The 25,302-nt window shown below is 42.3% G+C and overlaps 3 protein-coding genes across 4 annotated transcripts in view; 2 read left to right on the top strand and 1 right to left on the bottom strand.

The window, feature by feature from the left end:
• The first annotated feature begins 6,146 nt into the window (after positions 1-6,146).
• On the top strand, positions 6,147-9,578 carry slc10a4 (solute carrier family 10 member 4). The gene is made up of 3 exons (XM_046300593.1): positions 6,147-6,894; positions 7,432-7,642; positions 8,388-9,578. The coding sequence occupies exons 1-3, from the start codon at positions 6,347-6,349 to the stop codon at positions 8,913-8,915; spliced, it is 1,287 nt and encodes a 428-aa protein (XP_046156549.1). The 5' UTR covers positions 6,147-6,346; the 3' UTR covers positions 8,916-9,578.
• Positions 9,579-9,755: 177 nt separating this feature from the next.
• zar1 (zygote arrest 1) lies at positions 9,756-11,923 on the top strand. 2 transcript variants are annotated; one of them, XM_046300594.1, is made up of 4 exons: positions 9,757-10,434; positions 11,214-11,306; positions 11,387-11,461; positions 11,566-11,923. In XM_046300594.1, the coding sequence occupies exons 1-4, from the start codon at positions 9,778-9,780 to the stop codon at positions 11,707-11,709; spliced, it is 969 nt and encodes a 322-aa protein (XP_046156550.1). In that variant the 5' UTR covers positions 9,757-9,777; the 3' UTR covers positions 11,710-11,923. The 2 variants fall into 2 exon arrangements, with proteins under 2 accessions (XP_046156551.1, XP_046156550.1); XM_046300595.1 differs by lacking the exon at positions 11,214-11,306 and having other exon boundaries at positions 9,756-10,434.
• A 587-nt stretch (positions 11,924-12,510) lies between these two features.
• fryl (furry homolog, like) overlaps positions 12,511-25,302 on the bottom strand; it is an 80,045-nt gene continuing 67,253 nt past the window's right edge. Inside the window, 5 exon segments of the mRNA XM_046300592.1 lie at positions 12,511-14,385; positions 14,508-14,701; positions 15,559-15,669; positions 19,300-19,368; positions 20,124-20,222. Coding sequence (XP_046156548.1) covers positions 14,142-14,385; positions 14,508-14,701; positions 15,559-15,669; positions 19,300-19,368; positions 20,124-20,222 — 717 coding nt within the window. The 3' untranslated portion in view covers positions 12,511-14,141.

Genomic DNA, 25,302 nt, shown 5'->3' with positions numbered 1-25,302 from the left:
AACGAGACATCCATGTCCTTTCCACTGTCCATACAGCAACCATGTCGGCCAAAGGGAAGGTGGACCACCTAACAGGAGAGAGAAAAATCAAACCAGACTGCGTGCTTGACTATAATCTCAAAATTGGCGCAGTGGATAAGGCAGACAGGATAAACAGATTTGTGGAATGCACTCAGAAAATGAGCAAGTGGTATAAGAAGATATATATATATTTTAAATCAGGGTAGTTTCAAAATACAACAAGCCAATACTTATCTGATTAGCATTTAACATTGTTTTACAGAGCTAATAGAAGAATGTAGCTAGCTACATAAGCACGATTGACTATAACACAATACAAGTTATTAAATTGGTAACGTTACCTCGCGTCTCCGTGGTTATGAGGAATATATACAAATATATTATGCTCCATACACAGTGAGCTACAGTAGAAATGGTATAACACGACATACAGAAACTATTATAACGTAATAAGGCTTACCTGGATAGAAACGCAGTCTGGATTTGAAGATGGGTGTCTGTAGTGACGCCTCTAGCACTGAGACGCTGTTCCAGGGTAGCTTCCAAATACAACACATGCTAATACTTCTTTGAAGCATTTAGCATTGTTTTCCAGAGCTATTAGAAGAATGTAGCTAGCTACCTAAGCATTGAGTATAACACCATAAAGGTTATGAAATGAGTAACGTTACCTTGCTTGTCTGCGGTTATAATGAATATACACAAATATTATGCTACAGGAGATAAACGACATAACTGACAAGCAGAAACTAACGTAATAAGGCACTTACTTTGATAGAAACAAACATATTATTATTATTATTATATTACATCTCCAAAGCTATTATTGGTAATGAAAACAACTATGACTGCAGGCAACAGACGGGAAATGTGAACATGTGTGTGCAGGACGGGAGATGAGCAAACGTCGGCAGACTTGAACTGCACTAACAATTGGGAAGATTTTGGGTAATTTTGTCCGGGTCAGTAATGTCAAAAAAATGAATTGGTCCGCAAAAGTAAAAATGACTACTTTTATGTGAATGAATTAGGCGGAACACACCTCAATTCAAACTGTTCTTAGAAAATAAAAAACTTGTTAGAAAATAATTTGAAATTGACTAATTGAAATCAGCCTATAAATAAAAACAGGCTGCTTGCCTTGGTTTGAGGGCAGCGAGGATTAAATGTACTGTTGCGTAACAATCACATTCTGGAATGGAGAGAACATTGTAACATCACATGCATAAAAAACACACGCTGGGGGCGACCATTGGAGATATTTGGAACTCACGCATGAAAGGGTTACGTAGTACTTTAAAGTATTTTTACTCAAGTACTTTACGCCACTGCCTTTTCTAATGTATTAAGTGTATATGTTTATCCTGTGTTATCAAGCTCAGTTGGTAGAGCATGGCGCTTGTAACGCCAGGGTTATCCCGGGACCACCCATACGTAGAATGTATGCACACAACTAAGTAATTAAAAGCCAAATTTATTATTATTATTATTATTATTTAGTTAGCGAGTAAATAAATAATTAAACCAATTTGTAGTACTGACTCATAAGTAAGGCTGAGGTTTTTGCAGATGCAGGATGATATGACTGTTCAGAATGATGATATGAGGTTATGATTAATACTGTTTTATAGATGTGATAGTTAAAGACCTTTAGAGTTTAATTTGGGTAACTCTTTAAACAACCACTCTCGTGGTGCCGCATTAAATCGGGTAACAATTAGACAGTTTTTATTAAATTTTTACCTTTATTTAATTAGGCAAGTCAGTTAAGAACAAATTCTTATTTTCAATGACGGCCTAGGAACAGTGGGTTAACTGCCTGTTCAGGGGCAGAACGACAGATTTGTACCTTGTCAGCTCGGGATATGAACTTGCAACTCACTACTCAGAACTCACTACTGTAATGGTCCAGGTTACAAAGTGGCTCAGTGACTCGTGTTTGCATCTCAATGTGAAAAAAACTGTTTGCATGTTCTTCACAAAGAGGGCAACAGATGCTACTGAGCCAGATGTCTATGTGTCAGAGGAGAAGCTCCAGGTGGTATCCGATTTTAAGTACCTTGGCATCATACTTGATTCCAACCTCTCTTTTAAAAAGCATGTGAAAAAAGGTAATTCAAATAACTAAATTCAATCTAGCTAATTTCCGATTTATACGAAATTGTTTGACTACAGAGGTAGCAAAACTGTACTTCAAATCTATGATACTCCCCCACTTAACATACTGCTTGATTAGTTGGGCCAAAGCTTGCTGTCCAACATTAAAACCTATTCAGTGTCTACAAACAGGCTCTCAAAGTGCTTGATAGGAAGCCCAATAGCCATCATCATTGTCACATCCTTAGAAAACATGAGCTCTTGAGTTGGGAAAATCTTGTGCAATACACCGACGCATGTCTTGTATTCAAGATCCTTAATGGCCTGGCTCCCCCTCCACTCAATATTTTTGTTAAACAGAAAACCCAGACATATGGCAGCAGATCCACAAGGTCTGCCATGAGAGGTGACTGTATAGTTCCCCTAAGGAAAAGCACCTTTAGTAAATCTGCACTCTCTGTGAGAGCTTCCCATGTCTGGAATACACTGCCATCAGACACACATAACTGCACCACATATCACACTTTCACAGAATGCTTGAAGACATGGCTAAAGGTCAATCAGATTTGTGAACATGGTCCCTAGCTGTGTGTTGCCGCTTTCCATGTTGTCTGTAGCTTGTGAGGTGTGGAAACACTTTGTTGCTTTTATGAATTTTGTCTTGCTGCTTTTTGTTCTATGTTGCTCTGTCTGTATGCTACGTCTTGCTTGTCCTATGTTGCTCTGTCTGTATGCTATGTCTTGCTTGTCCTATGTTGCTATGTCTTGCTTGTTCTATGGTGCTATTGTCTATATTGTAATTGTTTTTAATAACCTGCCCAGGGACTGCGGTTGAAAATTAACCGGCTGGCTAAAACCGGCACTTTTACTGAAACGTTGAATAATGTGCACTGTCCCTGTAAAAAAAAAAAAAAAAATAAACCTTTCGGTTACTAGTCCAACGCTCTAACCACTAGGCTACCCTGCCGCCCCGTTAGTCATCAGACTAATGAAAGTAAAGACAAGACAGCTCCATTCCACAGAGGGTTCTACATGGATCCAAAAATACTTCTACCTGGAATTAAAAAGTGTTCTCCTTTGGTGACAGCCAAAGAACCCTGTTGGAACCCCTTTCTCAAAGAGTGTACTCAACAAGTTTAGCCTGTTAAGTTTACACCATTTAATTATGTTCTCAAACATCTCCTTTGCCATCTTCTCATGTCTTTTCATGGAACTCCATCTCCACACACACACACGACTGTAGCATAATTTCTCACATTTTAGGCATTGTATGGATAATGTTGCAATGGGATGGGCACAGAGGTATGTATGTACAGTCCTTTTCAGTGTGGCGGCAAATTCATTGAATAGGAGAAGAGGATGTGGCTGCTTGTGGAAGGAGAGCAATGTGGGTAGTGGGTAGAACAGCTACAGTGACACTGATTGGTTGCTCTGGCTCATCACTTCTTGACTAAAAGAAAGATAGATTTTAAAAATGTGTTCGACCTTGCCATAGTTCAACAACTGAAAAGCCTTTATTAACATACTCCCAGATATAGCAACACATTCAGTATTCATTGAATAAAGTAGCCTACCCATCCCCATTTACAATTTAATTCATCAATGAAATAAAGTATACTATAGCACATTCAATTAGATTATTATTGTAGACTATAGGCTACTCCGGTATCTACCTTGTACAATACCGTAATCATTGAATGAAGTAGCAAAACATTCAGTATTCACTGAATGAAGTAGCCAACCCAGACACATTTCCAATTTAATTTATCGATTAGATAAATAATACAAGCACATTTATTGTAGAATAGGCTACTCCTGTATCCACACTATATTAGGATAGCATTATGATTTCATTGGTCTTGTCAGGTATGATTTTAAGGTCTTCGATCGAAGTTGTCATACCTCATTCCTTCTTCAGTGAAAAGTAGTTATACATCCCCCATTCAATTCAGTTTGAGAGTGAATGTGTGTAGGCCTAGTGACAATTACGTTATTATTGTACACTAGCCTACTCCCCTATCGACACAGTAAATAGTATTGCCTATGTGCTTTTGACAATACGTTATCAACTCGTAATCAAGAAAAAGTTTTAAAAAACAAATTTGCCTTAACACAGTAGACCTAAATATTTCCTAACGATATCACAACTTAAATATAGCCTACTTTCTACTCAATTGGATCAAGGACATCTTGGTAATTATTTTCATAGTTTCCTTAGAGACCATCTGAGGCAGACTTGAAAATCGCGTCTGCTGCTTGTAAAAAAATAAATAATAATAACATCTGTGTCACCGCCGAGCTCTCAAATACTGTGCCCATCTCTCACTCTATGAACGGTCATTGCTATCTGGATTCCGTGCGACGTCCCTACCCTGAACCCTGAACCTTAACTAACACTAAACCTAACCATTTTACATTTATACTTGATTGAGGAACGGACATCCCAAAGATCCTGAAATAGCACGGACCCTCTGGGAAAGCCTATGAACTCCTCTATTCGACTGAAAGCCATACCACGACTCCATTTAGTTGCTCCCAGCCTATAGACAGAAACTAAAACAGGAAACGCCAGTGCTCAGGTCTGTTCAACGCTGGTCCGACCAATCAGATTCCACGCGTCAAGATTGCTTCGATCACGTTGACTGGGATATGTTCCGCATAACGGCGGACAATAACAACTCTCTGGCATCCTACATCATTTATGAAGCAGCATTAGACATTTTTGGACTCACATTGTTGTAATGTGCTTGGACAGGACGTCCTTCGTGGGAAAATTTTGTCATCAAAGAGAAAGCTGGATGCTGGACTTCCAATGACAAGCTGAATGACAGTTCAAAGCTTATTTTCCCAGTCGTAGCTCATTTTCCCCAAGTTCCCAGTTGTCTTGATCTCACAGTTAGCCACTGATGAATTCCAAACCACTCATTGTTGAATTTGCGATTTGAACTTGTTGTGTAATGTTTCTGTCTAATGGCTGATGAGCACCAAGACGTGTTATCTCTAATTTCTCTTCATATGACAAAGATGGAAAATGATTTGCCAGTAGATTGTAAACTTGATTCATGGTGATTACTGCTAGCTTGCTAGCTAAGATTTTGAAAGGATGATGTTGACATGATCAGTCCAATCAAAGCTACAGTAGATATAACATGATTTGATGTCATCTGTGGCCAATGACCTTGAGCCTTCTTGGATGGGCACTTCTAATATAACTCTATGGCAGAACCCATTTTCGAGGTCTAACCTTAGACAATGGGGTGACATACTGCCCCATGTGTGACAGAAACCTGAGCCAATCATGACAGAAAACTGAGCCAATCAGGTGCAACACTCTGTATTTTCTGCTGGCCAGCCCCACCACCACAGAAAGCACTGAGCTAGGCTGAAACACCTCGGCTGTATTAACTCAATTACATTACATATTGTTTTTATTTTATTTTTTACATTGTTTGCACATTGATATGTGACACTATTAATTCCAAAATAACAAGAAAAACAGGCAACCCCCCCCAAAAAAGAATATTATTATTTTATTTTTTCCCTAAAATTAATGACGGGTCGCCACTGGAACTAACACACACAGAGAAGAACAGAAAAGTGCCCGCGCATTCTCACAGTCAACAAACAAATATAAAGAGCGTCACAGTTTCCCTTTATGTTGTCCTACTCAACCTCAACATTTTAGCAGCTACTCTGCTATGCGCTTGTCACAGCAAACTACAGATCACACTTATTCAAATTATGAATTTATTGTTGAAAGTAAAATTATGAGGACTTTCAACCCGATAAATGAGGACTTTCAACCCGATAAAATAAATGTTAATTAAAATATTTTAAATACAATATTTTGTAATATGATTAGCATGTGCAGGCTACAGTTGCCTATAATATAAATAGATGTGGTTCCTCCGTTGCACGAGCTCATGATAAAAGCCTGCACGAGTCCATCAACCCTGATATCAATTCCCCACAGACGATGAGCAGACTCCCATCTGTCAGCTGATGGAAGCCAATCCGTGGCCCCTGACCGTCACTAGGTGGGTCTGTGTTTAAAACACAACGCAATGCCCTGATGCCAACGCATTCTCTAACCATTGAGCCTCGAGTTCCAGGCTCTGTCATTGGTGACAGCGCGCGATGACAATGCACCGCTAGGGGACCACAGTTTACGCACTGGCACCTTCAGTGGGACACCGACTGTGAAGAGCTTCTGTCCACTGGTAACGCGATGGAGAACTCAAGCGTGGTGGTCACGGTTGTTCCAACTGCTGGCCAAACAGAATTCCTCAACTTCACCATAAATGACACCCTCTCCCGACTCTCAGAAAGCTTCTCGGAGGAACTCGCCATGGCAGGATTACGCGTAACGAACAACCCGGTATCTCTGAAAGCCAGCACTCTCAGTACTTCCTTTGCTGCTGGGCTTCGGGCTAAACTGCCGCCGACGGAACCCACTCACCTGGTGGTTGCCTTTTGGGATTCCCCGCTAAGTCACGGAATCAATGTGTTTGTGGGGATTGTCCTGTGCTTCACCATGCTGGGGCTAGGGTGTACGGTAGACGTTAGCCAGCTTGGGGAGCATATCCGCAGACCCATCGGGGTGCTGCTGGCGCTGGTGTGTCAGTTCGTCATCATGCCCCTGGTCGCCTTCCTGCTTGCTTTGGCATTCTCGCTCGACGACGTGGCGGCTATGGCCGTGCTACTGTGTGGCTGCTGTCCAGGAGGAAACCTATCCAACATCATGTCCTTATTAGTGAACGGGGAGATGAATCTGAGGTTACTCAAGAAATCACAACCTAACAAAACGAATTTATCACACCTTTGACGTAGACTATAAAATGCACTTCAACTAAAACGATCACAATGTATAGCCTACTTTTAGATGGAAAACAATATATATAATGATTTATTCAAGATACCTATAACTCGAAGTTTAGGCACAATAAGTACGCTATTACTTGGATCTTCTGCATAGGCCTTTTGGTTGAATTTTACGCAAGAGAATTAGAATGGAATTTTACGCACGGTCATATCTCCAGCATACTGTTGGGACTTATGGTCCAAATTGTTTTAGCAGCACATCTTGAATATCAATTCAGGGAGAGCCCTTCCACTTCAGATGAACTCATCGCTATTTATTATACAGAACATGGTGCCATTGCTTGGGGAAATAAGGATCCACCACTTAGGCCTATTCGTTAAACGTCAACCATTCTAAAATACTATTCGTGTATGCTATTGGTTACTCTGCTTTTACGTTTGGGGACTCAAATGAAGTTAATGTGATGTTGTCTTTCACCTTCCTCTCTCCAGCATTATCATGACCATCTCCTCCACGGTCCTTGCACTGGTGCTGATGCCGCTGTGTCTGTGGATATACAGCCGCGCCTGGATCAACACCCCCGTGGTCAACCTGATGCCGTTCGGCGCGATCATCCTCACCCTCTGTAGCACCCTCATACCCATCGGCCTGGGGGTCGTGCTACGCTACCGCTACAACCGGGCGGCCGACATCGTTTTAAAGGTTACTATGGGGCCGTCTCAAATAATGGTGGGGTATAGAAGAAGTTTTGGATACAGGAAGACTGGGTCAAAGTGGTATTTAAAGTTTTTAAAAAAACATTTACTTTAGTACTTTTTTATATAGCAGGGCCTGCCTAATATACATTATTGATGAACTTAGTGTTACTTCATATTTCAATACTAAACTCTAAAAAGGGAAAGGGCAATTTAGAATTACATAACTGATTCTAATTCTCACGGTAAGAATTTATGAATAAAATACAAGATAAAAATAGTATATATTTTTATTTATTAAAACGGGGTAGTTTGGCTAGTAAATAAATTAATTTTTTTATAATAGTCAGTTGTGTACCTTTTGACTGTGTGTCATCACGAGTGTGACATTGTGCATATTGTGTTTTTTTTATGTCTAGCTTATGCACTGTATGGTCAGGGAGAGCCCTTCCACTTCAGATGAACTCATCTAAAGGCAGCTCAACCAGGAGAGGGAGAGGCATGAGATGTGTGACAGAATCATAGAACTGGATGAGAAATCCACAGAGGGGAAGGGATACATGAAATCAGATAGATTTAAGTGGACCATGCTTACTTGTGGCATTCCCGTGGTCCTTTATAATATTGGTTCTGTTTGAATATCCTGAAAATTAGTCCATTGTTCCTTCCCTTTCCACCTTCCTAAAACAATCTGGATATAGAGAAGGCCTGTCATAAAACTTGTGTTGACCCCGTGGGGTATGTTTCCCCAGGTGTCCCTGTGGTCTCTGCTGGTGACCCTGGTGATGCTGTTCATCATGACGGGGGTCATGTTGGGGCCAGAGCTGCTGGCTACCATCCCTCCATCTGTCTACGTGGTAGCTGTCCTGATGCCTGCCTGTGGCTACGCTGCAGGCTACGGCCTGGCCACCCTCTTCGATCTCCCGCCCAACATCCGCAGAACCGTGTCACTAGAGACCGGGTGCCAGAACGTGCAGCTCTGTACAGCCATCCTGAAGATGGCCTTCCCACCACAGCTGATGGGGGGCATGTATATGTTCCCTCTGCTCTACGCCCTCTTCCAGGCAGCCGAGGCTGGCATCTTCATCCTGGCCTACCGGATGTACAGGAAAGAGGTTTTACACAAACCAGACACAAACCCACTGGGGGACAATGGGGATATTGGATATAATAGGTTTGAAGATGAAGATATGGGCTTTGACACTTCTTACGGGGCGGTGACCACAAGTGACCCAAATCTCATCATGTTAGAGCTTTGTCCGGATGCTACTCCTGTTTAGTGTGCATGATACAATGATGGCCCACCGTAGGTGATGTCGTGCATACATAATGACATTCAGGTCTGCTTATGGCATCTCTACAAAAAAATCCTTGTCATTTCAGCAATCTTTGACTGCAGGGAAGCTACCCTGTGTGTGTGTGTACGTCTCAGAAAAGAACACTCAAGATTATGGAGGGAGTGAAAGTTACAAAATATAATTGAAGCAAGCATAAGCCATATGACCATGAAAAAATATGAAAAGGTTAATTGAAGTAAAAAATGCTAGTATATCTGAGCTTACTTCAACATATTGTTTATGAAAGAAAATGGCTGTGAAAATGGAAATCATCAAAAATAATCTCTATATTCATCCCCTCTCACATCACAGATGCAGTACAACATTGTTTCACAAAGGTGTCATCATCTCACTTGCTTGTAAAGTCTAACATGATCATCTGATCTACATGACCAAACATTGTCAATTATTATTTTGCATTCAAAGCAAGTGTTCAAATCCACTTGTTTTTGGTTCTTTTGGTGCCTATGGTTTCAGTTCAAGAAGAGACAAATCATGCAGTACAATCCTTCAACAGAGCCTAATATAACTACTCCATATCACCATATGTACGATGACAAACTGTCTGTAAAATGTACCACTGTGTATATGTTTAGCAATGTATATTAAAATAGATAGGAACAAAAAAATCAACTGACACTTCTGCATTCTGTCATCTGGTGACGTTTCATGTTATTTGCGGCTTCAGTGATTGGTTTTTGAGGCCAATTAGGAGGACTGCCACACCTGATTACAATTAATCAAATCTTGTGTCGTCAATCTATTTAAATTTGTCAACCAAACAACCGGAGTTGGCTTAGCAAAAATGGCTACATATTTAGATGAGTCAATCGATAACTATTTATACTCTGGCAGGTATCAAAAAACAAAATGTGCGGGCTGGAGAAACAAAAATAATTTTGCCAACTTTGCAGACACAGAGGCGTACATTGATAACCACCATCGCGCGCAATTTAAATTCCTTTTATCCCAAATAAACCCCAATCTTAATCCAAGGCTACGGAAAGCAAACACCAAAGACGTCGCGGTGCAGGTCAATCTGAAGAAGGATGTTTCTGTGCAGTGTTCCCTCCGCCCACGGACCCTCATAGCCAGAAAGCGAGACACTTTGCGCAAGAGAAGACAAGAGACCCAGACACCGGGTAGTCCAGGGAGTTCTGTTGGAGGGGTGCGTTACCCTCGCACTCTGGCAGTCTACTCCCCTATCGCGTCTAGGAGACTTTCGTCCTTTCTAGAATATGCCAAAATTGAGTCGAGACAAGCACAGACCGGTGACCCACCTGAAACCGTTAAGATTAGGAAAAATGATGAAGGTGAGAAGTCTGAGGACAAAACAGAAAAGGCAAAAGACGAAAATACTTGGCCACATACAAAACCTAGTAATACTGACCAATCAGTTATGACCGAGGGCGTCAAAGCCAATCAGGATTGTTCGAAATTCAAGGCCGGCGTGAGGTTTCAGGTTAGCTCCATACTCACTCATTTAGAATAGTCAACCTGGCTGTAACAGACCCACCCACTTTTTAGATTGACATGACTAATTTTAAAGATGGAAGCTGTGTAGAACGTCGTTGTCAACGTTTAGATGGAACAATATGGAAACTGGACCTTTTCCACCATACATCTTTCCCATAGGGGATTTTTAGATATATGCTGTTTCAAGTAAGCATACCATGGCGTAACGTTTAGATAACCATGTAAATCTATATTGGCAAGGTGATTTATCAAGTCGCTCTTTTCTAATTCGAAAATGCTAATTACGTAAAAGTTTGCGTCATGCAAAACTACAAATCTCTGCAAGCTCCTGCATGTCATTTATAGTTGACACCTTTGCTAACAAGTATAGTCTCAATTTAAAACTTGCACAAGAAAGTTCAGAATTGTACATTTCTAAAGCAGTTTAGCCAATTCATTAATTACTACATTTAGCAACCATTAGATAGTTAAGCCAGAGATTCTTACCTTTCAATTCAGCGGTCTTGTCCAGATCATGGCATTTGTCATTCTTTGCTAGCCACATTAGCAGCTAACTAGCGTTTCATTTTGGGGGTGAATATATTAAGTCACATTGTCCTAGAGAGATTTACACCTATCAAAACGTCATGCCAGGATAAGTCTACACGGCCCTTTAAGTGTTTCCAAAACCCCCTATGGGAAAAACGATTGGAACCATTTCCCTGTTTGACCGCTAGGTTTTATGGGTATTATGACACCTACTGTGGTACTCTATGCCATTCCCAGTTTTTGGAGCAGAAGTATGGGTACTATCACTGCAGAGACTGTAACCTGCGTTGGGAGAGTGCATATGTTTGGTGCGTCCATGGAACGAGCAAGGTATACTACGCTGGTCTATTCACTCCCTGTACTATGTTATTAATCTGGTAGTGCCTCTAATCAAGTCTGGTCTTTTTCAGGTCTACTTCAAGCAGTTCTGTAGAACATGCCAAAAGTCCTTCAACCCCTACCGTGTTGAGGACATAACCTGGCAGGTAAGAATCTAGGCTTCTGTACTATACATTGTTAAACTGACATACAAACCATGACACTAAAGACTTGGGTCCTCCACTTATCTATGTCCACTCTGTGTCCACAGACTTGCAACAAGGCACGCTGCATGTGCCAAGTGACCCCGTGCCACGTTGACCCCAAACGCCCTCACAGACAGGATCTGTGTGGCAGGTGCAAGGGCAAGAGACTCTCCTGTGACCTCACCTTCAGTTTCAAATACATCATCTAGCAGGAACCTGCACATTAACCTTCACCCTCCCCCACCCACATCACAGGTCCTGCAGGAAGTCCTTTGGCGCAGAAAAGCTCTCATGCACATGTAATGAGGCTCTGGGATGTGGACTAATACTTTTCAGATTTTTATTTTGTTGCCTTTATTTGCGTTATGAATGAGATTGCAGGAAAACATTACTTGATGTTAAATAAAATGGCAATACCCAGCAGTCTACTTTCTCTGTCCTTCTTCCTCAACCAGTGTCTAGGATAACTGATTTGAAATATTGACGTCCAAGGTAATTGAGTAAGAAGCACTACATGAATGTGGACACCTGCTCATTTTAAAATCATGGGTGGCGATGTACTGTGCACCTTGCAGTCAATTGCCATACCAAACTTTTTAGCCTCGTGAACTTGACACTTTCCTATAGTCCACGATCAGCTCCTTCGATGTTGAGGGAGTTGGTCCTGGCACCTACCACCATGGTAACAGCATAAGTGTTCCTCTTGTCCAGGGTGTCTGTGCCATGATCAGCATTTCATGGCTAATCACTATGTATGTGACTGTCAGTGGTACACACTTGTAGAACATCTGACATTGTAAATTCAAGCAATGGTCTGTTGTAGAGAAGTGACTAGTGACATCAGAGGCGTATAGGCTCTTTTTGCCTGACTTACCAGCCATTACAAACCCATTGCCAAGGAGTGGGAGGTTACTGGAGCTCAGAAGCATGGTTCAATCTTAACTCTGCTGCCAATGTACTGAATGTAGCCTTTTACGGTAGTGTAGCCCTCAACTAGTCTGAAAACAACATTCATATGATCAGGTTTTTATTTATCCAGAGAGAAGGCTGGTATGTGAGATGAAAGGAAAAACTTATCCAGTAATGCACCTCAACTATTTTCCAGGTAAATAATATCCATTCAAATGCAATAGACAAGTTCTCAAGGAGGAATGAGTACAGTGATTGTTTACAATGTGCCATGACAAGTTTCCTGCAACGCTTTGACATCTAGTTCATGTCCTGCAATTCGGCAGGCAGCAAGCAGTGCCTTTTCAGAAGCAAAAGCACGGCTTTAATGGCAGCAGTTTCCCCTCAGAGCACAGGGCCATGGCACATCACCAGTGCACCGCTGGGCTCCGCTAATATGGATGAACACGGGCCTCAATTTCCCCTCATAAGGCTTTTTAGCGTGACCTGTGCTGGTGTACAGGGCCAACATGGAGATCACAGTGGAGATAAGGAATGCATATGGGCTAGGCTGGTCCAACAGGAAGCAGAATCTACACGAGCTCGTGCCTTCAACCAGTTCCTCTGACCCCTAAGCACATGAACAGTGACTCCCACCAGGCAGGCCAGTCTGGGAAATGTTTAAAGTTTGTGTGACAGGATTATTATAGCGGCACGGATCATTCGTTTCTCAATATCTGCTCTGGGTTCTCTTCTCGCGTTAGCTTCATACATCTAATTCAGATTAACAGTGCATTTCACAAAAGTACAAGAAAAAATAATAATACTGGTTTTACACTATACATTTTCTAAAATATATACAGAGTAAAATAAGTTAATGTTTCCATAATGAGTTGTAGCCAGTCTCCACTTCTGTGCAATTATATGCATGTGTGTGCGCAAGTGTATCCAATATATACACACCACACAGCCTAAAGTCTCTACAGGTAGCTACTTATTTGGTTACAGAGTGAGTTTCATTAGAAGACCTGTTGAAGCTGATGCTCATCTCCAATGCAAGCCAATAAACAGATACATGTATCTTTTTACAGTCCCTGTGGGGAACAGCTCCCCTAGGGTTACAATTACATGTTAAATATCCTTACATTTACAACCTAGGATGTTAGCTCTAATAAAAAATAGTACATTTGTCAAAAAAATATTCTTGCAGTGCTTTTCTGTTTCAAGCATGCTTTTGAACACTTTTTGTGTGTTTGTTTCTGAATCCTGACAGGAACAGCCTGTCCACACACATCCTTCCGGACTGATTTAGTCTCTCATGCCCCAACTCTACTGCTATGAGAACATAACACCACATCGTCTCCCTGACCGAACCCCAGGTCCCATCCAGTCTCCTGAAAGGGCCTGAGGCAGCCACCGGCCAATATGGGAGGCCCATCAGGTAATTTCTGCCAAAACCCCTCCTTCTCACTCCCGGGCCAGTCGTCACCAGTCACATCATACCACGACTTATTGCAGCTGAATTTTGCAAGTTGGCTTATTCTGGGAAAACAGATATTAGCTTTAAGTATTTGATATATGTAATATATATTAATATGAGTCAGTTATTCCCACACATCCTTTAGCCCTTATAGGTGGAGTCTGTTCTGTCCTCCCGACACACCTTCCCAGCCTCCAGAGCAGATGGGAACTGTGAGTGGTACGGGTAGGGGTTGCTCTAGTCCAGTCAAGTCCAGGCTTTGTGCCTGAAGCCTTACAGTCCAGTGCTGACCACAGTGGTCTGGGGGGCCTGGCAGGCCTGGGCCTGGCTCAGAGCCTCTCTGATCTGCAGGTTGAGCTCCATGAGGCGCCCGTTGGCCTGGGACAGGTCCCTGCTGGGTCCCACCACGGCCAGGCAGCCCGTCTGGCCCAGCGTCTGCTGACGGAAGTAGATGTGCAGTAGAGTCTGGACTGCGTCGTCTGACTCGTTCCCAAAGATGTCGTTAGGCCACAGAGACCTAGTGGAGAGGGGCATCAGCACTGACGTTTAAGAGTAGATGCAGGACTGTGGACTAGACACATGACAAGCCTGTGTAATCTATACATTGAGGAATAGCTGTGGGGTACGTTGTTTCTTTACCTGAAGGTTTTGACCTGTGTGAGGGCGGAGCTGAAGTCTCTGGCCCTCAGGGTCTCGATCAGTGATTGGATGGCCGTCTCAGTGCTGGTCTGGGAGGCATCAGACACACCCACATCCTCCTGTCCATCAACCCCAGACTCCGCCTGCTTCAAACAGCTCTCCAGGATGGCCAGCTCCTCTGACATGTTGGTCACCTTGGAGACACACACACACACCCAAAGTTCAGATAACCACAGAGATAATCTCACGTGTGTTTGTGTACGTCAAAGTCTATGCAGCAATGCAGTTAGTATTGACGTGTGATTAACTGGAATAGCTGACCCTCTCTCTGCATGTGAGAAAAGAGTCAAATCTCATTCAGGGATTTAATGAGATTAAAGCCATAAGACAGCAGGGCTAGACAGCAAGGCTACCCCTCAGCAGAACATCCAGGCACTGTTGTCAGTGCTTGTCTGTCTGGTCTGCAAAATTGTGTGTGAGAGAGATAGAAAAAGAGCATATACAGAGGCATCTTTAAGAATGTTAACATTCAATCTTAAGGGCACATTTGTAAATAATCATTTCCAATAACAGCTCACAACATTACAGAACAACTATTGCCGTTACAATATCTTAAATTCCAAAACGCATGTGTGTGATAGGTACAATAAATTTGTTTAATTTAGCGTGTGCATTGTCACTGCTGGTTTCCCTGTCAGGGAAGATGGGAGAAATGCAGGCGGCCTCCGTGTCTCTCATGCTTTCCTGAACCAACCTGAAGCCCAATTAAAGAGCTCTTCGGGGAAGGGAAAGTAAAATAACAACCCCCCATCTCCATCCCTGTGTTGACCTCACACACACGGCATGATGGGTATGACCTGAAAGGCTCCAAGCATGCTTGAGTGGGTGACTTAACAATGTTTCTTTTAGGCTCGTCATCTAAATAAATGACCTAAACTGATTCCTATTACCAGAGCTTCATCTAAAACCAACCACCTTTAATGTTCCACTACCCATACCCTGTCGAGTAAAGTGTTTGGGTGTAACCCCCCCCCCCCCCCCCCAGCCTCACCTCTGCTTCTCTCTTAATGGTGTCCACACGACTGATGAGCTTACAGTAAGCCTGGAAGAGCAGCAGCAGCTGGAAGTGCAGCTTATAGAGCCTGCGACACAGCTCCAGCTCCTACAGAGAGACCAGAGACGGTCAACACACCTCACACACCCACACAGGCATAATGATCAGACGGATGGATATCCTGGGTTATCAAGAGTGGGAGGAGATGAAAGGGTTAAAGAGGCCCAGTGTGGAGTGGAGCGATGGTCCCTACAGAGACCGGACGACCTGACGAGGCCCGGAGCCATAGGTGAGGGTCTAGCTAGCACTATTAACCAACCACAGGCTGTCATCATTAGCCATGGAGGACTGGGTTATATACCGACCATCACCACCTGTCTGTCTGGCCCCCTATGGTTAAGGTATAGTATGTCCAAGCACAGAGATATACTGACCAAATATGTGGAATTATCAAACATTGTTCCTAATCCAGGAAAATATGATGGACAAATGGGAATTTGAACAGATATGGGAATGGAGCAATAAGCATGCAAAATGAAGGTAGACTAAACATGGCTTCACCTCTCTCTCTCTCTCTCTCTCTCTCTCTCTCTCTCTCTCTCTCTCTCTCTCTCTCTCTCTCTCTCTCTCTCTCTCTCTCTCTCTCTCTCTCTCTCTCTCTCTCTCTCTCTCTCTCTCTCTCTCTCTCTCTCTCTCTCTCTCTCTCTCTCTCTCTCCTCTCTCTCTCTCTCTCTCTCTCTCTCTCTCTCTCTCTCTCTCTCTCTCTCTCTCTCTCTCTCTCTCTCTCTCTCTCTCTCTCTCTCTCTCTCTCTCTCTCTCTCTCTCTCTCTCTCTCTCTCTCTCTCTCTCTCTCTCTCTCTCTCTCTCTCTCTCTCTCTCTCTCTCTCTCTCTCTCTCTCTCTCTCTCTCTCTCTCTCTCTCTCTCTCTCTCTCTCTCTCTCTCTCTCTCTCTCTCTCTCTCTCTCTCTCTCATCCCCCTCTCAAATCAGGTACACATTTACATTTAAGTCATTTAGCAGACGCTCTTATCCAGAGCGACTTACAAATTGGACACAACTACTACAATGATTTTGAGAGATTTTACATCTGCTGTCAAATCAGAAGTGAAGAGGGAGTGGTTAAGAAGTTGATAAGATGATTCAGTCAAAGGCGAAGCCAAAAGTAATGCATAAATAACGATGATAAACAGTATGATTTGGGTAGATGGGGACTGTAGCAGAGTTATATGTGAGAGGGGTGGAGTCAGAGTGGGAGGGCCCAGGCCGTTGTTGGTTGACGACGGCAGCAGGTACATATGGAGAGGGATGAGATGATAAGCGTGTTGTCCGGACATCATGATTATATTAGAGTCTAGAATACTTAGAGAACCACTTACTGCTAGTTTTTCCATTTGCTAAGCAAGAGGGTGAGCAGGTCACAAAAAACAAAAAAAACAGGAAGAGAGAAAGACCAAGAATTAGTGAGCTTTCACATCACAACTCTAACAATCCTAACACCTGTTCTCAGGGCAGGGGGGCTCAGTCCCAACAATGGTTCTTAGAGAAAACAGCTCACATCAGCTGGTCAGTGTTTTCAAAGCAGTGTAGAAATACAGAGACAGAAAACAAAGGATGTAGACAGAGCGAGAGAAGGGGGACAGAGAATCTGAAGAGAAGGGGAAGAAGTGGGAGGGGGTGATGTAGAAGAGAACGGTGAATGAGAATGTGCTCCTCTGCTTGTCACAGTACAACAGAGCTTTAGTCTGGAATAGCTCCTCTTTCACAGCCAAGTATGTCCTCTGACCTGAAAGAAAGGGGGAGAGGGAGGGGAGCAAGCAGAAATCTATAACCTCCAGCAGTGTGGTCAGAATACTAAACAATATCAGGGGACAGGGGGAGACCACGCAGTTGAGGCACCCGGCTGACCTCAGATCAGCTACAGTGCATTCGGAAAGTATTCAGACCGCTTGACTTTTTCAAAATTTGTTACGTTACAGCCTTATTCTAAAATTGATTATTTTTTTTTTACCCCCCCTCAATTTAAAAAAAATAACCCATAATGACAAAGTAAAAATAAATAAATATAAATAAATAATAAATATAATAAATAATAAATATGACATTTCCATAAGTATTCAGACCCTTTACGCAGTACTTTGTTGCAGCAATTATAACCTAGAGTCTTCTTGGGTATGACGCTACAAGCTTGGAACACCTGTATTTGGGGATTTTCTCCCATTCTTCTCTGCAGATCCTCTCAAGCTCTGTCAGGTTGGATGGGGAGCGTTGCTGCACAGCTATTTTCAGGTCTCTTCGGAGATGTTTGATCGGGTTCAAGTTCGGGCTCTGGCTGGGCCACTCAAGGACATTCAAAGACTTGTCCTGAAGCCACTCCTGTGTCATCTTCGCTGTGTGATTCGGGTCGTTGTCCTGTTCGAAGGTGAACCTTTGCCCCAGTCTGAGGTCCTGAGTGCTCTGGAGCAGGTTTTCTTCAAGGATCTCTGTACTTTGCTCCATTCATCTTTCCCTCAATCCTGACTAGTCTCCCAGTCCCTGAAAAACCTCCCCACAGCATGATGCTGCCACCACCATGCTTCACCATAGGTATGGTGCTAGATTTCCTCCAGACGTGACGCTTGGCATTCAGGCCAAAGATTTCAATCTTGGTTTAATCAGGCCAGAGAATCTTGAGTCCTTTAGGTGCCATTTGGCAAACTCCAAGCGAGCTGTCATGTGCCTTTTACCGAGGAGTGGCTTCTGTCTGGCCACTCTACCATAAAGGCCTGATTGGTGGAGTGCTGCAGAGATGGTTATCCTTCTGGAAGGTTCTCCCATCTCCACAGAGAAACTCTGGAGTTCTGTCAGAGTGACCATCACGTTCTTGGTCACCTCCCTGACCAAGGCCCTTCTCCCCCGATCGCTCAGTTTGGCTGGGCTACCAGCTCTATGAAGAGTCTTGGTGGTTCTAAACTACTTCCATTTAAGAATGATGGAGGCCACTGTGTTCTTGGGGACCTTCAATGCTGTAGAAATGTTTTGGTACCCTTCCCCAGATCTGTACCTCAACACAATCCTGTCTCAGAGCTCTATGGACAATTCCTTCAACCGCCTGACTTGCACTGTCAACTGTGGGACCTTATATTGACAAGTGTGTGCCTTTCCAAATCATGTCTAATCAATTGAATTTAACACAGGTGGACTCCCATCAAGTTGTAGAATCAGCTCAAGGATGATCAATGGATGCACCGGAGCTAAATTTCATGTCTCATAGCAAAGAGTCTGAATTACTTATGTAAATAATGTATATCTGTTTGATTAAAAAAAAAGTACAAACATTTCTAAAAACCTGTTTTAGCTTCATCACTTTGGGGTATTGTGTGTAGATTGATGAGGGAACATTGTTTAAATAGATTTTAGAATAAGGCTGTAACGTAACAAAATGTACATCTACTATGATGAGCTGAAGTAATATTGGCTTTAGGACCAGTGGACAGACCAGGGTTCAGTCACCAAAGGATGTGTAAGAGACTGTCTCCTTTGAGGCTCTAATTATGTCAATGAGCTTGTAGAAAATTAAAACATTTTGATGAGGGGATATAAATCTATTTTCTCAAATAAAATGTTTCAATAGGCACATTCCCATGCTTATCAAGTGTTTGATTGCATTAGAAAAGGCACACATGAAAAAAAAATACTTTGTAGTCACATTTTTCTACCAATTTTTCAATGCTGTGTTCAGATGTGTGTGGGTTAGTCATACCTGTGCCTGAGTGTTGGGTCGTTGGTTGCCATCTTTGTCGCCAAACGTCTTCCTGCAGTTTTCCAGCCACTGTGGGCATCAGATAAGGGAGGAAGGGAGTGTGTGAATACGTCATGAGATTTATACCAGCCTATGCCAGTCTACTTTTCTTTTAACTGTGTGTGTGTGTGTAGGGGTTGGGGGTGTAGATTTAATAAGAGCGCTGTACTTGGCGAATTAAAGAGGGTCTGTTCTAGTGCAGTGGGGCGGCGATCAATCCTCAAGGGACCGCACCCGTCTCATTCAATTAGCACCCCAGCATCCCCAAGCCCTCTCTGCATCCCTCTCTCTCTCACAATCACATCTGTCCTCTTTACCGCCATCCCTCTAACTGATTTAGGAGCGCCAGGGAATATTTTTAGCCTGTCAGCAGGGGATGTCGCTAGCAATGTGGACGCTAAATCCACTCCTCCCTGTGATACAATGGCTGACCCGACAATGAAACACACAAGCCATTATTTACCTCCTTATGACTCAGTTCATTGTCACGGTTGTGTTCTCTCAGCCTCTTCCTCCCTGATCTGGAGGGGAAATGATGTGTAATCTAGAGCCTCATTGAGCCTTCCTCGCTAGGAGTGAGAGGCTATTGAAGTACAACCAGTGGTCTGGTGCAGGGATGGTCTGAGTACAGATATGTGGTAAGATCATTAGCCATAATTGGATGGAATAAGGATGTGGAATTGTGTGATCTAGGGATTCAGGAAACAGTTGGTAAGAGTGTACTGTAGCTAGGGATGAGAGTATGTACTGTGTAGCTGTAAATGAGGATGAGATGGAGAGCTCACCTCCTCGGCCGCCTCCCTCTTGCCGTTGTAGGTGTCCAGGTGTTCCTGCAACTCCAGCACACTAAACTTCAGAGTCTCCAGCAGTCCACATGAGACCAACTATGACACAAACAGACCCGACAACACACATTCAATAAATATAGTACCTAACTTCCAAGTTGGATCAAACTTTTTTTATAACAGTAGCTAGGTTTCTATCCAATTGGTGTCAGATTTTCATGCAAATATTCTAAATTCTGTATAAAGAAAATGTACATTTTCACTCCAGTGGTGCTTCCACCAAACTGATCTGTTGCGTAGAAAAATCAGTCTGATGTAGCGCACACAATGTCATTTTTCACAAGTGTATTGTATAAAATTGAAAGTTCAATGTGTTTCCATCCATTTTAAACATAGAATTGTGAGATAAAGATCTGTCATTCTCATTAAAAGCAAGTGTAAGAAGAAGCGGTAGATCTGTTCTGTGTGTGTTAATTCTATGCGTTTGTGTCTTTTATTTTCGGTTTTGTACATCAGCTGAAAATACAATATTTTTGGTTATTGAAAATATATTTCACAGTAGTACAATGATTCTCTATACTATACTTGCTTGTTTTGTCACAAACTGAAATTAACTATTAACATTTTAGTAACCAGGAAATGGAGCGATTTCTGCATTTGCACCTTTAATTGACCACAAAACCAACTTTTAGCAATGGTCTTCTCAATCTCTGGTTAAATGGAAAAATACAGTCCATAAGCACAGAAGGATCTTAAGGATCTGGAAAGATTCTACATGAAAGAATGGTCCAAGATCCCTTCCAATGTGTTCTCCAATCTTTTAAAGCATTTAAGAAAATGGTTCAATAGCTAGGTTTCCACCCAATTGCACATTTACCCACCAGTGTTGTTTCCACCAAACTCGCTTAAGTTTTGATGTACCGAATAAAAGTCTCAAGTTTAATGAGTTTCCATCCATTTTCAACTCTACCGACAGTTTTGTCACAATTATTTTTGTCAAACAGCAGTCAAGCATTGATAAAGTCATCAGAATAAGACCCTTAATATTTATTGGCAAGGAGCATCAAGCTCATCACTGTGCACTTTCACCACCCTGTGAAGTTCATTATAACTTATAACTATAACTATAGCCTGATAAACTACATGGTTTCCAGAGTCGTAGTGGGTGGACCACACAGCATATCATTGCGTAATAAATTTACTTCCATATGATGGTTATTATATCAATATTTGCGCATAATGGGGTTCCATCACCATTTCTCACATGATTAATTTGACCCAAAGAAATATCACAATGTCAAAAGAACAAATTCTGTCAGCATTTATAAAATGTTACAGAAACTTAATGTTTCAATCATGTTGTGATTAGGGTTGCAAAGAATCGGAAACTTTCAGGTAAATTTCCCCAGAACTTTTCCATGGGAAGTTGAGCCCTGGAATTTGGGGAATTTTGCTTAAATTTATTAGAAAAAGTTTGCTTGAATCTTTTTTGTGGGATACGCAATTCTAGGTCTTGTGGCATATTTTGGTTAAACTATCCCCAATTCAATGGAATTACAACCCTCTGCATGCACAGTGCACTCTTCCATCACATGTACAGCTGATTCTCAAGATCTTGCACACTAATGAGATGTTATTGAGCCAACACTATTATACTGTCTGAGCCAAGGACTACATGCTTTCTGGTAAGTTTTGATTATAATACTGGGTGGGGTGAATATATTTTATACGATATACATGATTTTTTGTTAACTAGTGAATAGTAGCCTACAGCAAAGTGTGTTTAAATCATTCCTAACTTGTTAACAATTTCTGCTAGTTAGTTTTTGCTAACATGTGGGGTTTAGCTTGCTTGAGCCTGCTAACTGAGGAGTGTTAATTAACCTGTTTCCATACAGTTGAAGTCAGAAGTTTACATACACTTAGGTTGGAGTCATTAAAAATGCTTTTTCAACCACTCCACAAATTTATTTTTAACAAACTATAGTTTTGGCAAATTGATTAGGACATCTACTTTGTGCATGACGCAAGTAATTTTTCCAACAATTGTTTACAGACCGATTATTTCACTTATAACTCACTGTATTATTAATTGTTCCAAAAATTGTTATAATTATAATTCACTGTATCACAATTCCACTGGGTCAGAAGTTTACATACACTAAGTTGACTGTCTTTAAACAGCTTGGAAAATTCCAGAAAATTGTCATGGCTTTAGAAGCTCTGATAAATGATGTCAATTAGCCTGAGTCAATTGGAGGTGTACCTGTTGATGTATTTCAAGGCCTACCTTCAAACTCAGTGCCTCTTTGCTTGACATCATGGGAAAATCAAAAGAAATCAGCCAAGACTTCAGAAAAAGAATTGTAGACCTCCACAAGTCTGGTTCATCCTTGGCAGCAATTTCTGAAACGCCTGAAGGTACCACGTTCATCTGTACAAACTACAGTTCGCAAGTATAAACACCATGAGACCACGCAGCTGTCATACCGCTCAGGAAGGAGACGAGTTCCGTCTCCTAGAGATGAATGTACTTGGGGGCAAAAAGTGCAAATCAATCCCAGAACAACAGCAAAGGACCTTGTGAATATGCTGGAGGAAACAGGTAAAAAAGTATCTATATCCACAGTAAAATGAGTCCTATATCAACATGACCTGAAAGGCAGCTCAGCAAGGAAGAAGCCACTGCTCCAAAACCACCATAAAAAAGCCAGACTACGGTTTGCAACTGCAAACGGGGACAAAGATCGTATTTTTTGGAGAAATGTCCTCTGGTTTGATGAAACAAAAATATAACAACTGCTTGGCCATAATGACCATCGTTATGTTTGGAGGAAAAAGGGGGAGGCTTGCAAGCCGAAGAACACCATCCTAACTGTGAAGCACAGGTGTGGCAGCCTCATGTTGTGGGGGTGCTTTGCTACAGGAGGGACTTGTGAACTTCACAAAGTAGATGAGGTAAAGTAGGCATCATGAGGTAGGACAATTATGTGGATATATTGAAGCAACATCTCAAGACATCAGTCAGGAAGTTAAAGCTTGGTCACAAATGGGTCTTCCAAATGGACAATAACCCCAAGCATACTTCCAAAGTTGTGTCAAAATGGCTTAAGGACAACAAAGTCAAGGTATTGGAGTGGCCATCACAAAGCCCTGACCTCAATCCCATAGAAAACGTGTGGGCAGAACTGAAAAAGCATGTGAGAGCAAGGAGGCCTACAAACCTGACTCAGTTACACCAGCTCTGTCAAGAGGAATGGGCCAAAATTCACCCAACGTATTGTGGGAAGCTTGTGGAAGGCTACCCGAAACATTTGACCCATGTTAAACAATGTAATTGAGTATGTAAACTTCTGACCCACTGGGAATGTGACGAAATAAAAGCTGAAATAAATCATTCTCTACTATTATTCTGACATTTCACATTCTTAAAATAAAGTGGTGATCCTAACTGACCTAAGACAGGGAATTTCTACTAGGATTAAATGTCAGGAACTTCCAACTTCAACTGTTTCATTTTCAAACATTTATCTTGCAAAGGAGCTGTTTAACTGATGAACTATTTATTTGTACATTCAATTTAATATATATATTTTTTACACATTTATTTCCTAACCTGTACAGTAAAATGCCACAGGCACTATTTGATGTGTAGAGACATTTCACTGTAGTTAATGTAGAAGGAAAAACTGTGTACATTTGCAAATACTGTGCCAAATCATATGTGAAGAATGCAACAAAGACGCAGAATCATCTCGCCAAGTGCATAAAGTTCCCTCAGCGCTCACAACAAGCAACCTCTGACTAAAGTCCCTCTACTTCTAGTCGAGGTGAAAATGATGAATCAGACACCTTATCGATGGCAACAGCTCATGGTCCTGGAATCAGACATTTTTTGACTCAAGAGGAATGTAGTCAGAGAAATGCTGATAAATGTCTTGCTCAAGCTGTGTATGCAACTGGTTCACCTCTGATGCTCACAGGCAATGTGTATTGGAAGAGATTTCAGAATGTTCTTCACCCAGCATACACCCATCCAACCAGACTTTATCAACTAATTTACTGGATGCAGAGTGCAAATGAAGGTCAAGCAAATCATAGAGAAGGCAGACTGTATTGCAATCATCTCTGATGGATGGTCGAATGCTCGTAGGCAAGGAATAATTAACTACATCTCCACAACAGACACACCGGTCTCCACATTGCAGATGAGCTGAACAGAAGGTATTTGCACTGGTGACAGACAATGCTGTGAACATGAAGGCTGCTTGGTCTAAAGAGGAGGAGTCCTACCCTCACATCACACCCATTGGCTGTGCTGCTCATGCATTGAATCTGCTCCTCAAGGACATCATGGCACTGAAAACAATGGATATACTCTACAAGAGAGCCAAGGAAATGGTTAGGTATGTGAAGGGTCATGAAGTTATAGCAGCAATCTACCTCCCCAAGCAAAGTGAGAAGAATAAGAGCACCACATTGAAGCTGCCCAGCAACACCCGTTGGGGCAATGTTGCCATCATGTTTGACAGTCTCCTGGAGGGGAAGGAGTGGGAAGAAATGGCCATATCACAGTCTGCCGATATAGACAGCCCCATCAAGAGGATCTTCCTGGATGATGTATTTTGGGAGAGAGTGGTAAGCAGTCTGAAATCTTTAGCATTAGCCATTGCACGGATTGAGGGAGACAATGCCATCCTGTCTGTGATATTCAGAATCTGCTTGCAGATGTAAGAGAAGAAATCCGTACTGCCTTGCCCACAGAGATCAACAAGGCCTATGGTGTCATCACCACTGTGTCTCGCCACCTTGGCCTGGAAGAGGGCAAGATTTTTGGCAGTTTGGCGAAGTACACTTCCATGCAAGGGCTTTGGGATGGAGATGCAATATGGCAGTTGTGCCAACATATCTCATCAGCCACCTGGTGGAAGGGACTTTGTGGATCTGAGGCTCTTTCCCCTGTTGCCTCCGTCAGCCTCCAAATCACACCAACATCAGCCGCCTCAGAGCGTAACTAGTCCCTTTTTGGGAACACACACACCAAAGCATGCAACAGGCTGATCAATACAAGGGTAGAAAAATTGGTGGCCATCCAGGCAAAGTTTGGGCTTTTTGAACCTGACAACGAGCCATCCTCAACAAGGTTGGAAAGTGACATTGAAGATGAGGCCTCAGAGTC

The sequence above is a fragment of the Oncorhynchus gorbuscha genome, linkage group LG15, assembly GCF_021184085.1.
Source record: "Oncorhynchus gorbuscha isolate QuinsamMale2020 ecotype Even-year linkage group LG15, OgorEven_v1.0, whole genome shotgun sequence".
Classification (NCBI taxonomy): Eukaryota; Metazoa; Chordata; class Actinopteri; order Salmoniformes; family Salmonidae; genus Oncorhynchus; species Oncorhynchus gorbuscha.
This window is presented reverse-complemented; position numbering and strand designations above follow the sequence as displayed.